Raw genomic sequence first — 16,057 nt, 5'->3', positions numbered from 1 at the left:
TTTCCAAATCATAATAACAGAGTGTCTCCCACATTCAATACATGAAATATTTCTGAAGTCTGTAAACTCTAATCTGTTTTTTTGAGTGTGTATTTTTACTATACTATTCTTTAATTAGGCAGCCTGGTTGCCAAAAAAAGCTGTCCTAAATCTAAAATGGGCTTACTTAAGACAATTAAAATGAACACACCCAATGCCTCATGGAAGATGAAAGTGATGGGAATTCCCAGGCATGTCAACATGCATTATATAGTTCTTCCACTGGGTTTTTTTGTGTGTGTTAGTCATGAGTAAATTTCAGATGTCCAACAAATACTTAATACTTAACACACCGCACACCCAATCAAATATGTAATTCTTCAAAGTATTTGTGTCTGCAATCTTTAGGCAAAGACAGAGGCATTTTAAAAAATATTTCAAATCTGTTACCAGCAAAAGTTAATGTGGGCTGGGACAACCTGGGCCAGGCTTTGACCAGCTATCACTGACAATGGCAACAGCAGCTACAATTCTATTTGTTGCCATTGCTAATAGTGAGAGTCAGTAATTACAAGGTCATTGTCCTTCTACTTTACATTCATCATCAGTTTTCTTTGATGGCAGTGGTTTTCTTGTGAAGCTTTTGGGAAACAGGACAATCCAAAAACCCTTTAAGGATTAGGTTAAAGCTGCCACTATGAAAAGTCTTTATGTCTCTGTCACCCAAATCAGTGCTGAATTTATAATACTGTATGCAATTTTGTAATTAGAAACAGAAAATTGAACACCTGGATGAAGAGGCAGAAGAAATTTAAATGAAGGAAATAGGTACTGACATATTTTGGCTGTGTTGGTGCCATAAATATAATCCTGCTTATTTTATTTTATGTTTCTTTTGTTTTGCTATATTATCCTTGATAATAATTTTGAAAACCAAAATTAAAAACTCCTGCTCAGTCATTTTTCCTCTGCTCTATATTTTAATGTTAAGCAATTATATCTGTTAAAATTAACAGTCATTTTGAAAACCTGCAAGCAGCTATCCCACCCCCCACCCCCGTAAATAGTGAATGCACTGGGGAGAAACTAGAATTAGGCTGTTCAAACAACTTAAATACACAAGACTCAAGAACAAGGCAAGAGAAAAAGTGGTTAAGCATGTACCATGCAGTCCATATTTTAGAATAGGCCAATCAATGTCATTGTTGTTGTTCCCTTATTGTTCCATACTGTAGGCATACAGACACTTTCTGACTAGTATAAAGGTCATTGTAGTGCAGGCAAGCTCTCCTCCCCCAACCATATTCATTGACGGGCAGAATATCTCAGTCAGCATCCACACTGCAGCCTTCAACTGCTTGTCTCCCAGCAGGAAATGAGGGTGGATTAAGAAATCCCTTCTTGGATTTCAACTCCTCATATCCACTTTGGTTCTAGTAATGGCTGGTATTCTGTCCTGACCTCAGCGACCTCAGCCCCCCAAAAGCAGGTTTGGATTCCCCTCCTGCTTTTCCATTCCCAGCCATGTCAGGAATGTGAATGCCAATTACTGTACTTTCCTTCTGTGGGTATGTTTTATCTATGCGACTGTATGTTTTATCTGGGACTATGTAAAAAAGAATTTTTAATATTCTTTTTAAAAAGTGTATCCCAATCATGTAAACATGAAATGGGCTGGATTTTTAAATAATTTAGAATGGATAGGGTGGATTGGAATCAGTGGTGGGATCCTGCTGGTTTAACAACTGGTTCGGTGATCGCGCGTGCGCAGTTTTACGAAAACTTACCTTCTGCGTTACTGCTGGGGAGTAATACAGCTGAAGCGTGGCAATCTGCTCTGCCGCGAGACTCAATTTAGAAGATATAGATCATTAAAGCGCAGGGGTGGGCGGGCGGACCCATCTGATCGTTGGTGCGAACTGGTTCACTCCCAGCTGATCATTGGAGCTACCAGTTCACCTGAACTGGTCCGCACTGGTAGAATCCCACCCGATTGTAATCATCTGTGGTAATGATTTTGGGAGACAGTGGAAGTGCCACAGACTAGATAAGGGTCAGGTAAGAAAGTCTGAGTCTGCAGAAAGAATGGGAATATGGCAAATGTCTCAGAAGGGACCTTCCCTAGTAAAGGCAAGATGGGAGACATACTTGCAAGATTGTGTTAAAGTAAACTCCCAATAAGGTTAGAGCTAGAACTTTTGGGTGTGCTGCTTCTCTGGACTACTTCACCAGGCTGACAATATAGGTATCAGATAAAAGGAATGGAGAACTAAGACAAATATATTTCATATTGTTGGTTTGAATTAATGGCAGAACGTGCAATGTTTATATTATATTAGTTACATATTGCCAGGGGAATTATCCAATCTAAATGTAAGTACTGTATTCTTGGTTCTAATTTTTAACACCCTGAACAGTTTGAGAACTTGAAGGATTGTCCTTAGGCAAACCAGTCTGCCTACATAATGAGATCCATTTTTAACCCTTGGTGGTAGCCGTAAGCACAAAAAACAGGTCTTCTCCCACTCTGGTGGAATTCTCTTTCAAGTGGGATTCTACTCAATCCCACTCATAATGTTTGCTGCACTTTTTAAATATAATTTTATTATATTTAAGCTGTAGCTGCTTATATTATATTATATTATATATTATATTATATTATATTAATTATATTATATTATATTATATTATATTATATTATATTATATTATATTATATTATATTATATTATTTATATTATATTTAAGCTGTAGCTGCTTTATTATATTTGAGCTGTAGCTGCTTTTGCAATCTCTGTCTATAGAGTTGAATGCTATTTTATTACTATCACCATCTGTTACTGTTTAATGTAACTGTGGTAGAGTATTTAATTATGTTTTATATAGTTATAAATGTTTTAATTTGAATATATTTCTGAGCTGTTTTATAAGAATATTCTCTCTAAGGTGGGATAAAGATTTATTACATAGTACTAATACTATTAGTACAACTAATGACAAATCTAATGCCCTTTCATCAGAGCCCTGCATTTCTTGGGGCTACTTGCCATCCTGCAAGGCAGCAAGCTCAAAGGGACAGAGATGGGGAAGACAACTGGGTAGGAGGAGTTGAAGAGGAAGTCCCTTACCTTACTGAGACTTGGGGTTAGGAGGGAGCAAACCTGGAAAGGCTTGGACTAGGAGGGTACCCAACTAATGGAATTCGGTTAATGACAGGAATGGGAAATGCAGATATTGCCGTTGTTAAGTGATCCAGTAATGTGACATTGCACCTTACAACCGCATCATTATGAGCCGTGGTGGTGCAGTGATTAGAGTGCAGTATTGCAGGCTACTTCTGCTGACTACCAACTGTCTGCAATTTGGCAGTTCAAATGTCACCATGCTCAAGGTTGACTCAGCCTTCCATCCTTCCGAGGTGGGTAAAATGAGGTCCCAAATTGTTGGGGGCAAGATGCTGATTCTGTAAACCACTTAGATAGGGCGGTAAAGCACTGTAAAGCAGTATACAAGTCTAAGTGCTATTGCTATTGTTATTGCTATCACTGACCAATGGAAATTTTGATCCCAATTGTGATGTCAAGGACTACCTGTAATTACCAGTATTGGGCAGAGTCTTTTAGATTCAGAAGCTGTTCACAACAAGGTTTCTTTCTTTTTTAGAAGTCATTATGTTTCCCAAGCTAGACAGGCTTTAACCAAGATAACTGAACCAAGAATATCCCAAACATCAATTCCAAATAGTGAACGCTAGAAAATAAATTTCCATATTGCGTTGGCTGTTGTCTGGGACAACAAGGACCGTAACTGATACTATAGAACTTGTGCATCAGGTGACAAGTGAGCTACAAGTTTTGGTTCCCTCTGCTAGGAAAGCAAACATCCACAAATGCAACAGCACACAACAGCGAACACATAAATTAATAACAAGGTAAACTCATTTGTAAAAAAAATGTATCAAATTCCCTCCCTCCCTGTTTAATAAACTAGACTTGCGTTCATTCGTTTGTGCAGAAGATTAAAGAGCAGTCATAGATATGATTCTGGTTTTACTTTCATAAATACATACAATATTGCTTGAGATCTTCATGTATAAAAAGTAGGTGAGGAAACTTTAATTATGTTTGGGTAAATACAGTTCAGTTAATACCTTTATCTGAAAGCAAGAACCCTGCTTTTATATAATTTAAATAAAGTTATTTTTAGTACTATCAAAGCTAATTAACATTAAACATAAGTCCAACTGATAGTATGAACTTTATTCAAGAATATTTTGATATGCTTTCATTAAATTTATTTTAGAAAAATAAGAATCCAAATGAAAGGAAAAGACATAGAAACCTAAAGTTATATAGAACACTTTTACTATGGCTCTACATGTGAAATGCAGAAATACCTATGGAATAAAATTATATGGAAGACAGAAATGTTATTAAAAATAATACATTCTATCTGTGGAGGCTACTGATTTCATAGTTCTTTACTTGTGAAGTTAAAACAGCAGTATTCCACTTAGTTCTGTTTGCTAATTCTTCAGAGGATAAAGTTATTACATTTTGTTTGGTCAAATAAAACCTAATTATTAAGATACACCACTTAGGAACTTCAAAAAAATTCAAGCATTCTTTTTACAAGCAACAGATATTACATGTACGGAAAGTGAAGAATTCTTATGAATCCATTTTGGTGAAGAAAATAAAGGAAACTGATATTTTCTGTATATTTTGGAGAACTGCAAGCAGTAATGCATATATAATTGCTTGGTTTCCTTGAGGATTGAATTAAATCAACTGGAAGGAATTGAACTTGTATGTCCAAATATCTATCTTGGCTGCTAGTCTGGCTTTCAAACCAGAACATACAGCTCAGGAAGAGAGATGTAGTTTTTGTTTATTCTAGCAACATTTTATTAGTTAATTTAAAAAGTCATTTGCAATTCCAAAATCAAAGCTTATGTTCTAAAAATCCACGTCCAGGAATTAAAAACATTTTAACTGCGTATAATATTTTTTTATCTGAAACAAACTGTTTGCAACAGTTCTGCCTATATCATTTATATGACAGAAAGGGTAAAGCTCTCTTAAAAACACCTTTGTATATGCTTAGTTTATTTTGACTAAAGGTGTTAAGTATGATAGCTTTAGCAGGCAGAGCTATTGATAGTAATACTGTTTAAATGGCATAGTGAACCATCATGGGCTCATCAATGGAGCAAGATGACCTCTCCTCACATGATTCAACAACTATGCTGCCAAGGGGAGGCCCAAATGACAGAAATGTACATCCCTTTTTGTACAAGTGGGGATGGAGCAGAATTTTGGCATGAAGCTGAGGGAGAAGAGCTAGACAACATGTTGCTGCCTGGCAACCAAGTACTAATTGTTCTGTGGAAGAAGGTGTTCTCTTCCCTACCAAGCACCTGGCAAGGCAATCTGGAGAGGAGAATTCAAGAAATAGCAGCATTAGCATAGGCATCCATAGGCTGCTAAGGGCCTCATGCAGACGGAAAATAAATGCACTTGTTTTAGTGGAAAGTTTGTGTAACTGGATCAGAATCAGTTCTGATGAACACATCAGAGTTACAGGGTGACTTGTTTAGCAGCTGCCTGGTTTAGTAACTGTTCACAGTTATGACAGAGATGAAAAGTAACTTTACAACCAATACAGGTGAAACTCAAAAAATTAGAATATCGTGCAAAAGTTCACTTATTTCAGTAATGCAACTTAAAAGGTGAAACTAATATATGCGATAGACTCATTACATGCAAAGCGAGATAGTTCAAGCCTTGATTTGTCATACTTTTGATGATTATGGCTTACAGTTCATGAAAACCCCAAATTCACAATCTCAGAAAATTAGAATATTGTGAAAAGGTTCAATATTCTAGGCTCAAAGTGTCCCACTCTAATCAGCTAATTAAGCCATAACACCTGCAAAGGGTTCCTGAGCCTTTAAATGGCCTCTCAGTCTGGTTCAGTAGGAATCACAATCATGGGAAAGACTGCTGACCTGACAGTTGTGCAGAAAACCATCATTGACACCCTCCATAGGGAGGGAAAGCCTCAAAAGGTAATTGCAAAAGAAGTTGGATGTTCCCAAAGTGCTGCATCAAAGCACATTAATAGGAAGTTATGTGGAAGGGAAAAGTGTGGAAGAAAAAGGTGCACAAGCAGCAGGGATGACCACAGCCTGGAGAGGATTGTCAGGAAAAGGCCATTCAAAAGTGTTGGGGACTTTCACAAGGAGTGGACTGAGGCTGGAGTCAGGGCTTCAAATGTCGTATTTCTCTTGTCAAGCCGCTCCTGAACAACAAACAACATCAGAAGCGTCTTACCCTGGCTAAAGAAAAAAAGAACTGGTCTGTTGCTCAGTGGTCCCAAGTCCTCTTTTCTGATGAGAGCAACTTTTGCATTTCATTTGGAAACCAACCCAGAGTCTGGAGGAAGAATGGAGAGGCACACACTGCAAGATGCTTGAAGTCCAGTGTGAAGTTTCCACAGTCTATGTTGATTTGGGGAGCCATGTCATCTGCTGGTGTTGGTCCACTGTGCTTCATTAAGACCAGGGTCAATACAGCCGTCTACCAGATTTTGGAGCACTTCATGCTTCCTTCCGCAGACGAGCTTTATGGGGATGCTGACTTCATTTTCCAGCAGGACTTGGTACCTGCCCACACTGCCAAAATACCAAAACCTGGTTCAGTGACCATGGGATTACTGTGCTTGATTGGTCAGCAAACTCGCCAGACCTGAACCCCATAGAGAATCTATGGGGCATTGCCAAGAGAAAGATGAGAGACATGAGACTGAACAATGCAGAAGAACTGAAGGCCGCTATTGAAGCATCCTGGTCTTCCATAACACCTCAGCGGTGCCACAGGCTGATAGCATCAATGCCACACTGCATTGAGGCAGTAATTGATGCAAAAAAGGGGCCCAAACCAAGTACTGAGTACGTATGCATGCTTATACTTTTCAGAGGTCCGATATTGTTCTAAGTACAATACTTGTTTTATTGATTTCATGTAATATTCTAATTTTCTGAGATTGTGAATTTGGGGTTTTCATGAGCTGTAAGCCATAATCATCAAAAGTATGACAAATCAAGGCTTGAACTATCTTGCTTTGCATGTAATGAGTCAATCTCATATATTAGTTTCACCTTTTAAGTTGCATTACTGAAATAAATGAACGATATATGAATATATCTGAATATGATAAATGAATATCTTTTGCACAATATTCTAATTTTTCGAGTTTCACCTGTAATTTTGCAGATCTGTAAAGAAAGGAAAACTGAAGTAGGATCATACTTACAGTTTCACTTAGTGACTGGTATATTTAGACTTGAATTGCTATTCCCAATTGTGGTCGCAATTGAACTATTGCTTGTAAACATTGTGGGGTTTCTTCTGAAAAATATAAAAAGATTGCAGGACAAATGGTTCTGGGAAAGGAAACCTTATCTCAATCTTGAGCTATAAAATAGAATAATAGCCACCCTAGCCAAATTATAGTGCAGGCAGTCCTCGACTTATGATCACAATTGATTCCAAAATTTTGGTTGCTAAGTGAGATATTTGTTAACTGAGTTTTTCCCCATTTTACAACCTTTCTTGCCACAGTTGTTAAGTGAATCACTGCAGTTGTTAAATTAGAAACATGGTTGTTAAGTAAATCTGCTTTCCCCATTGACTTTGCTTGTCAGAAAGTTGGAAAAGGGTTGATTTGACTCAGGGACACTGCAACTGTCATAAATATGAATCAATTGCTAAGTGTCTGAATTTTGATCACGTGACGTGGGGATGCTGCAATGGTCATAAGAGGGAAAAATGGTCATAAGACATTTTTTTCAGTGCCGTTGTAACTTTGAATGGTCACTAAACTGTTGTAAGTTGAGGACCACATGTATATACAGTATTTGCAAAGAGAAAAGACTGGTAGGTAATATGTCGCTTGTGGTAAAATGGGCAGCATATAAAATTAATAAATAAATATGTACATGCTTAGTTATATTGTCCTAATCCAGCTATGTTTAGTTGTGAGTTAATTTTGTGAGAGGTTACAAACCCCTCAAGCTATATCAGTTCAGATGGAGACTCATATGAGAAAGTGCTGTTCCCTTTATAAAATATAAATATGAACATATATACCCGAAAGTCTACTTAAACAACAATTTACTCCACTATAATCCCCATCCAAAATACCTTGGAGTAGCATTGGAGTGGACTTTCTCCTATAAGTACATCTAGAGAATACAGTGGCAAAAATCAATACTAGGAACAACATACTCCAGAAATTATGTGGAACTAAATGAGGAACTTCAGCTGCCAACCTCAGGTAATCCGCAGTAGGGTTACTCTACTCCGCAGCAGAATACTGTGCCTTGTATGGCTTCACAGCTGCCATATTAGTAAATTAGATGCCAGACTCAACCACACCATGAGGATTATAAGCAGATGTATTAAAAGCATTCTGACTTGCTGGCTTCCTGTTCTGAGCTATATAGTATCACCAGGTTTACAAAGGGAAGATGCATTAGTGAGAGAATATAGAAAAATTATGAACAACTCACCCCTACCGGTGCACACCGATTTTCCTCACTTATCAGCAGGAAGTCTGAAATCCAGGAAGTCCCCATTGGCACCTGCACAACAACCTTAACATTGATTCCCAATGGAAAGCCAAATGGGTCGCTGAATGCCCAGACATAAGCAGACATATAAATGACCCCATAAAATAGGTGCCAGGCCTTGAACTAAACCATTAGCAATGGATAATCCTGAATAGAATTCACACCTCATATGACTCTCTATATAACTGGGGCATAGTATCCTCCCCAGTCTGACTATGGGTCCCACATCAAACTGTAGATTGCATCATGACCAGCTGTAAACTGAGGGCATGTACCAGGCCAGTATCTGATTGTTTTCATATAAATGATGCTGAGCGTCAATGATTAGATGGCTAGACATCGGTATTTGAAGATAGAGCTTTTTAACATTTATATTTTATTCTGTTTTACTAATCTAGATGAAACGTTAATATATATTGCTAGTCCATGAATGATATTTTATTTTATTTATTTATTTATTTATTAAATTTTTATACCACCCCCTCTCCTGAAGGACTCGGGGCGGTGAACAGCCAAAATTAAAAACACACAATACAAATATTAAAATACATTAAAACGAAATTAAATTATCTTTGGCTTCTCCAATTTAAAACTCCTTACCCATAAAATTCCCCAATTAAAAGATTTTTAACCCAGCCCGGCTTGATGAAATAAAAAAGTCTTCAGGGCCCGGCGGAAGGTCCGGAGGTCCGGGATTAGTCGTATCCCTGGGGGTAGCTCATTCCAGAGGGCAGGTGCCCCCATAGAGAAGGCTTATTTAGTGTATATGTCATACACTAAATAACCACTTTCTTCAGTAAACTCCATTACATTTCAGGTGTCTTTGCAAAGTTTTATACACAAACCTCCCTTCCACCTCCCAACTGACATTTCTGAACTAGCCATTATTTACATTTTGGCATACTATTTCTAAAGCACGGTCAGAAATTCAAAATGCTACCATTTCCGACAAGAACCAGGCTGGGAGGGGGGCTTAGGCCAGTTCGCAGTAACTCAACAGTTCGGGAATGTTTACTACAGGTGTGCGGCCTAATTAGGAAGGAGAATTAAAATAAAAGTAATAATGCTCTCGGAGGCTTGCCTTTTTTTTTTTCACCCCTATATCTTCCTACTGCAAAAACACGATTCTGCAGGCTTTAAAGCCGTGATTTTGACCTTGTCCCCCTCTCCAAAAAACACTGTGCAACCGAAACCTATTTTCTGCCGCGACTTTTTAAGAGAAATAATTGGGACCACGCCCCTGAAAAAACGGGGGTCTGGATTTGAACAAGCACTCGCGCCTCCCTTTCTAATTCCGCTCGCGGAGCCGTCTCCATCCGCAGCAGCAAGCCGACAAGTGGAATGACTAGGAAGTGTCTGATGATGTCTCCCGCCGCTTATTGGTTGTATCGAGAAAAGCCATTGCCTTTTCTTCGGCCGTGATTGGTGGCGGCGAAAATCTCCTTTCTCTTAAGCCCGCCTTTTCTCCGATTTCGCTCCTCCTCGTTGTTTTCATGGGGCAAGGCGCGTGCGCTACTGGTTGGCCGAGGAAAAGATCGCGCAGGCGTAGTGGCTGCTTTTGAACTCGGCTGGGGTCGGAGTGCCAGGGTATCTTGTGGCAGGTGGGTAAGTAGGCGAGCGCCTCTTTGGCAGGTGACGAAATCGGAAGAAAGAAGGGTCGAGGCGCGCGCTTCTGCCCTGGGGAGTCTTGTGGAAGCTGGGACGCGGCGTGGTGATGGGAGGAGAATTGGCCGGAGTGTGTGGATGACGGGTTGATGGGATGTAGGCGAAGATTTCTTCGTGCCAGGATGCAAAACCGTATTTCCTTCTATAAGGAGAGGGCGTATTTTTCTCTGAATAGAGCTTTGCGGTAGAAATGCTAAGACTCCCGCTTAGGATCTGTTGTCAGAAATGCGAAGAAACCCGCTAGGATCTGTTGTCAGAGCCCTTTATGTGTTGGAGAAAGCATCTCTCTCCATCTCCTTCCCTTCCTCTCTAGTAACAGGGGATCCAATCCAATCTTTTGAACACAATTGCATTCAACCATGACAAATTTGAAGGATGCAAATGTATTATTATGCGGACATAACAATTTGCGTACAGTATAATGTGAATATACTCTGTCCACATTACACTGTATACAAGTATATATATATATTGTACAGAGTATTAACTGAAATTGTCCTAAAATATATTTAAAATGAGTTGAACCTCCAGATAACTACTAATTTTAATTGTAGGATGTGCTTCTTCTGGCTGCAATAATATTTGCTTGAAGAATTGTGTAAAGTTTTAAGAATGTGTATATTCTGAAGATGTTATAAAAAGTTGGGAAGTGGATAGTTTTAATATGTGCAGAATTTATCACTTTTCTAGAATAAAAAGTATACCTATTAATTTGTCCCTTAGAGCCAGCATTTATAGCTACAGAATCACTTATCCCTTTTTGACATTCATAATGGCTGCTGAGCCTTGCATTTTGAAGTTTTGGTAACAAGTGTTGTCCGTCTAAAATATTAAGCCAGAAAATGGTGATTCTGTGTATGTGCATACTATTGATATTGTTTTCTGTCCTTCAAACAGAACATATCTCACAAGAAGTTGAGGACGGAAAGGATCTATTTAACAATGATGAATGCGGATATGGATGGTAGAATGCATTTTAACTATTATTTTGCTATTATGTGCATTATAATATTTAACTGTTCTAAAGATTATGTATTTTTTATCAGCTGTTGAGACTGAAAATCAAGTAGAATTAGAAGAAAAAACACGACTTATCAATCAGGTTTTGGAACTTCAGCATACACTTGAAGGTTAGTTTCTTAATTTAGATGTATAACTTCATGCCAAATTATTTTAAAGATAGAATGTCATTAATAGAGAAAGTAAACTGTGTAAATATATTTGAATATTTCCTTTAATTTAGGGATAGGCTAATAACCTAATATTAAGACTAATAGTCTTATACCATGACTGCAGTATTAAAGCAGTGATTTTTAAGGAAACTAGAGCAATGTGGTATATTTAAATGTGTCTTGTCAGTTCCTTTTGACTCTGGGTAAGTAACTTAGATTACTATAAAGGCAGACAGATTAAGGAGTTGGGATATTGTTGTACTGGATGGTTTTAGGATTCCAGCATTGGCAAGGATGTTGGATAGAAGACCTCCAACCTTATGATTTTATGAAATAATTGCAGTAACTTCTGCTCCATTTATGAGTTCAGTTTAAGATTTCTTCCCAACATTTATTAATTAGTTGTGAACCAGAATATTGTAAAGATTACCTTTTTCTAGATAGACCTGCCCTGGTGAGAAATATTTTAGCAGTGACAGCGGTTATAGGATATTTCTGGTTTTATCATCCTGACTTTGGTGTGCCCCAATTGATAAGGGATTAGTTTTGGGGTTTTTTGTAACTACATACATAGATTTATTGGGGTCGTTGCATGGATTTCATTATACAATTGCCTTTGTATTTTTAATGACTTTCAAAAACTTTGCAATTTAAAACAAAATGTTTTGCTTAAACATTGGCTGCTAAAGACCTCTACATGTCTTTACAGATCTGTCTGCAAGAGTAGACGCCGTTAAAGAAGAAAATTTGAAATTGAAATCAGAAAATCAGGTTCTTGGACAATATATAGAAAACCTCATGTCTGCCTCTAGTGTTTTTCAGACTACTGACACAAAAAGCAAAAGAAAGTAAGGCGCTGCTAACCAAACAATACCATTGTACTGCTGCTGCTTTTGTTTGATTTTAAATGACATAAGGCTACATAATACTCTAGTTTGTATCATCATTGAAGTTATGAACATTTAATGTTAGTTCTAGACATCTTAATTTTTTTAATGAATTGGACAGTACAAGTCTGTAATGTCAGTTTTCAGCAACATAGGATAGAGAAAATATATTTATTACTACCACAGTCTGAATACAAGTGCTTTTGAAAATCAGTTCTGCTTTTATGGTTAGTGTCATACATGGCCAAGTACTGTAATTATCATGGTTTTTATAGTATTACTATTTGCTAGCAACATAATACAGTGTTGTGCAGAGTGGTATGAAAATACTTATTTGGAATGAATTATTTGCATGACTTCTGTTAGTTTTCAAAAAAGTTGTACATTCTCCATCTCTTCTGCATCCTCCAGGAAAATCTATGCTAATTCTTCCAGATGAAGACATAGTTTAGCTTGTTGAGTGGTGGAAGTTAATTCTTTTAAATGAGAGTGTATAATGTATTGCTTGCAAAATTGTAAAGAGGAAAAAGAGCACTCTATAGCTTGATATACCACTCTGGAATTAATAAATTATAATTTTAAAAATGTCTTAAAAGTTCCTTTCACTTATTGGGCCAGTATAGTGTTGCAATTGTTTTAACTGTGTCCTGTTTACATAACACTTTGTTACATAGTAATATTATCAATTGTGATGATACAAACTTGGGAGAAATAATCTTGTAACAATTAATAGATATATTTATGAATTTTCACTAGTTCTATACTTTTTCTATATAATTCCTACTAACTTATAATCACATTTTAGCACCACAGATGATTTGCCTTTCAGTACTAGAATGAAATTAGGGTTTTTCAAGCATGACACACATCTCTACGAAAATACTAGCTGCTACAGAGATGTACCAAAAGGCCTGTCTCTCTGATACACTTCAAGCAGTTAAATGTAATAAGGCTTATATAATATACTACTTTTCCGGGATAAGCAAACAATTTACTTAGATGTAGGTAGATGCATTTACTTAGATGCAGATGCACAGTAACATTTCTGTGAATATATACAATAAGAAACTATCTTAATTTTCATTAAAGGTGAGCTGTAAGGAATCATTTTACTTTTGCAGACGTGTTTTCATTAGTCCGATGTCACTTTGTTGATATCATTAAGAATGAAAATTGCAGTCCCAATGTACTTGGAAGAAGCAATAATTAGGTTTTTAGAACAAGATGTGGAATGGAATGGCTTCTGATTTGATTGGATTCTAACAGTTTGGTGTCTTTTTTGCCATTTTTAATAGTAGTTTAAGGATGATTTAATTTCTGTTCTAAGCAAAAGTCTACTGTTTTGTAGATAGATGAGTATTTCTGTTTTTGGGAGGATATAAATGGTTCAGAACAGTATTGTAATTGGTGCTCATTTAGTAGGAGGCCTCAAAAAGGTGTCTTTCAGTGAACTATATGTGTTCAATGTTTTTTCTTCTGATAAAGCCCACTAACAATAGCACTTAGTCTTATATACCGCTTCAGAGTGCTTTACAGCCCTCTCTAAGCAGTTCACAGAGTCAGCCTATTGCCTCAACAATCTGGGTCCTCATTTTACAGACCTCAGAAGGATGGAAGGTTGAGTCAACCTTGAGCTGGTGAGAATCGAACTGTGAAACTGATGGCAGTTGGCAGTCAGCAGAAGTAGCCTCCAGTAATGCATTCTAACAACTGTGCTACCGCGGCTCTTAAGAGATTCTAGAATTTTTTTCACGCTATTCTATGAGGAAGACGTGTTTGAAACTAATTTCACTTTCCCCATTTCCATTAACCTTGTAGTAAATCAAATAACCTGCTTAACTAGTGATTTTCCTATTCCTTCTTCCTTTGTGGATGTGATGCAAGTACAACATTTCAGATTCAAAAACAAATATTTTGATTGTGTAGGGATGGAACTGATTGGTGATTAAGTGCCATTTTTTCTTGATGAAATGCATGGGGATTCCTCCAAATGTTCTCCTTTTACATCACTTAATCCATTTGAAAAAAGTAGGAATGAGAAGGGAAGGGGAACTGCTTATGAATAGTTGTGAGTTAATGTAGAACAAACCAGTAATCATCTAGTCTTAGGGCCACATGATCAAGAGACCTGAATTTAAGAGACTCAATAGATTAGCAGACACAGAGATTACTTAGAATTGACCACAAGAAGTCTAGAATTTGGATTCAACTGGTTTTTGCAACTTCAGTGGCAACTAAGTTAGCAAGCATTAATGACACAAAAGTAAAGGACTATTTGACAATTTGCTCATAGGAATTGTTTCTAACCAGTTTCAGACTAACTCTGACAACTAGTAATCTCAGAAAGTGCCATCTAAAGAGGATTGTTAATGTGACACTGAGTTTAAATGTCCTAGATGTGATTGTTACAGGGAACAAATCCACCACTGGGGCTTATGTTCTAAAAATGTGCTATCTCAGAATTTATATTAAATAAAGATTTTTTTGAGTTTATTTTGGTCCATTCTGTTGCATCTTTTAAAATGTTACTTGGAAAATAAACCTTTATAAATATTGCAACTAATTTTTATGAAAGGTGGTAAAGCTAACTGTTTTTTGAGCATCTTGTCAAAAATACTATTCAGCAGTTATGAAAAATCTTTCATAAATATGCAAATTTGCACAGAATTCAGTTCCAACGTTTTCATCACAAACATTTAAAGAGTAAATTAAATGTGTCTCACAGTTTCAAACTAATTGTTGTGGTGATTGAGATCCCCAAAGAATAGCCTTAACTCAGATAAAGGCTGTACATTGATATACAAGCATTCTGTTAGTGATGCTTTATTACAGATGATGTTTTCATTATTCTGCATATATGCATAATGATGATTCTTTGTCACCTAAGCAGTGTTATACAAATTGCAAATACAAATTAAGAAATAATAAGCCAAAACTATGGAAGAAATGCAAAGAATGGAAAAAAAGGAATAGAGCTAAATCTAGCTCTATCAACGCCATTCACGATACCTCTGTGCCTATCAGTGGTTCTACCACAACCAAGCATCGTACACTTCATTTACTTTCTTTTGTTCTTTTAAACTTCTCAGTCTTTTTCAGAATCTCACTCCAACCACAACTTTCTTAGCCTCTTTTTCTCTCAATCATACTCAGGTGCATTCATTTATCACCTATTCACATTTAACCCCCTCATTTTACCCACCCACACACTTCATAGGAAACCTATCCCCACTGTGTACAATTTACTTTTGATTCTCTTCATACAATTCTTGGTTCCCTGTAACAAAGATTATCAAAAGCAAAGAAAGCTCTAAATTTCCCATTTTTTAACATTTATGTCTTGCAACAGGCCAAATACTATCTTTCTTCTAGCATTTGAATTAGAATGCATTAAAATTTCTCCAACCATTTTCCTTTCTTCAATAAATATTTTATCTCAGAATATACATTACTTGCTCAAGCTTTATGCTGCAATAAGTAATTCAGTTTTCCATATTAACCACAACTGCTTTAGATCTTCAATACAGGTAGTCTTTGGCTTACAACCAGTCGTCTATTAACCATATGCAGTCAGGACAACCTGGAAACTGATGCTTTATGGCCTGAAAGCACTTCTGGCTGTCATAAAATGTTATGCTGATTCCCTCAATCATATGAGTGCATTTTAGTTACTTGGCAACCTGTTCACATTTATGACCTATTGCCAAGCGCCCTGTAATC

The 16,057-nt window shown here is 37.0% G+C and overlaps 1 protein-coding gene across 3 annotated transcripts; it reads left to right on the top strand.

Moving 5' to 3' along the window:
* The first annotated feature begins 10,087 nt into the window (after positions 1–10,087).
* On the top strand, positions 10,088–14,830 carry SCOC (short coiled-coil protein). Of its 3 annotated transcripts, none has more exons than XM_034401523.3 (4): positions 10,088–10,214; positions 11,176–11,242; positions 11,325–11,408; positions 12,160–14,830. In XM_034401523.3, exons 2-4 carry the CDS (start codon positions 11,221–11,223, stop codon positions 12,300–12,302), a joined length of 249 nt encoding a protein of 82 aa, XP_034257414.1. In that variant the 5' UTR covers positions 10,088–10,214; positions 11,176–11,220; the 3' UTR covers positions 12,303–14,830. The 3 variants fall into 3 exon arrangements, with proteins under 3 accessions (XP_034257414.1, XP_034257415.1, XP_087730686.1); XM_034401524.3 differs by having other exon boundaries at positions 10,141–10,218; XM_087874560.1 differs by lacking the exon at positions 10,088–10,214 and adding an exon at positions 10,236–10,374.
* Positions 14,831–16,057: the final 1,227 nt, after the last annotated feature.

Source organism: Pantherophis guttatus, chromosome 8, assembly GCF_059756535.1.
Source record: "Pantherophis guttatus breed Tessera chromosome 8, ASM5975653v1, whole genome shotgun sequence".
Taxonomy (NCBI): Eukaryota; Metazoa; Chordata; class Lepidosauria; order Squamata; family Colubridae; genus Pantherophis; species Pantherophis guttatus.
This window is presented reverse-complemented; position numbering and strand designations above follow the sequence as displayed.

Bases quoted from the DNA above. Each gene is read 5' to 3' on its own strand.
- SCOC (XM_034401523.3), top strand. From the start codon at position 11,221: ATGATGAATGCGGATATGGATG. The intron at 11,243-11,324 runs GTAGAATGCATT...ATTTTTTATCAG, and splicing joins GATGAATGCGGATATGGATG to CTGTTGAGACTGAAAATCAA. The intron at 11,409-12,159 runs GTTAGTTTCTTA...ATGTCTTTACAG, and splicing joins ACTTCAGCATACACTTGAAG to ATCTGTCTGCAAGAGTAGAC.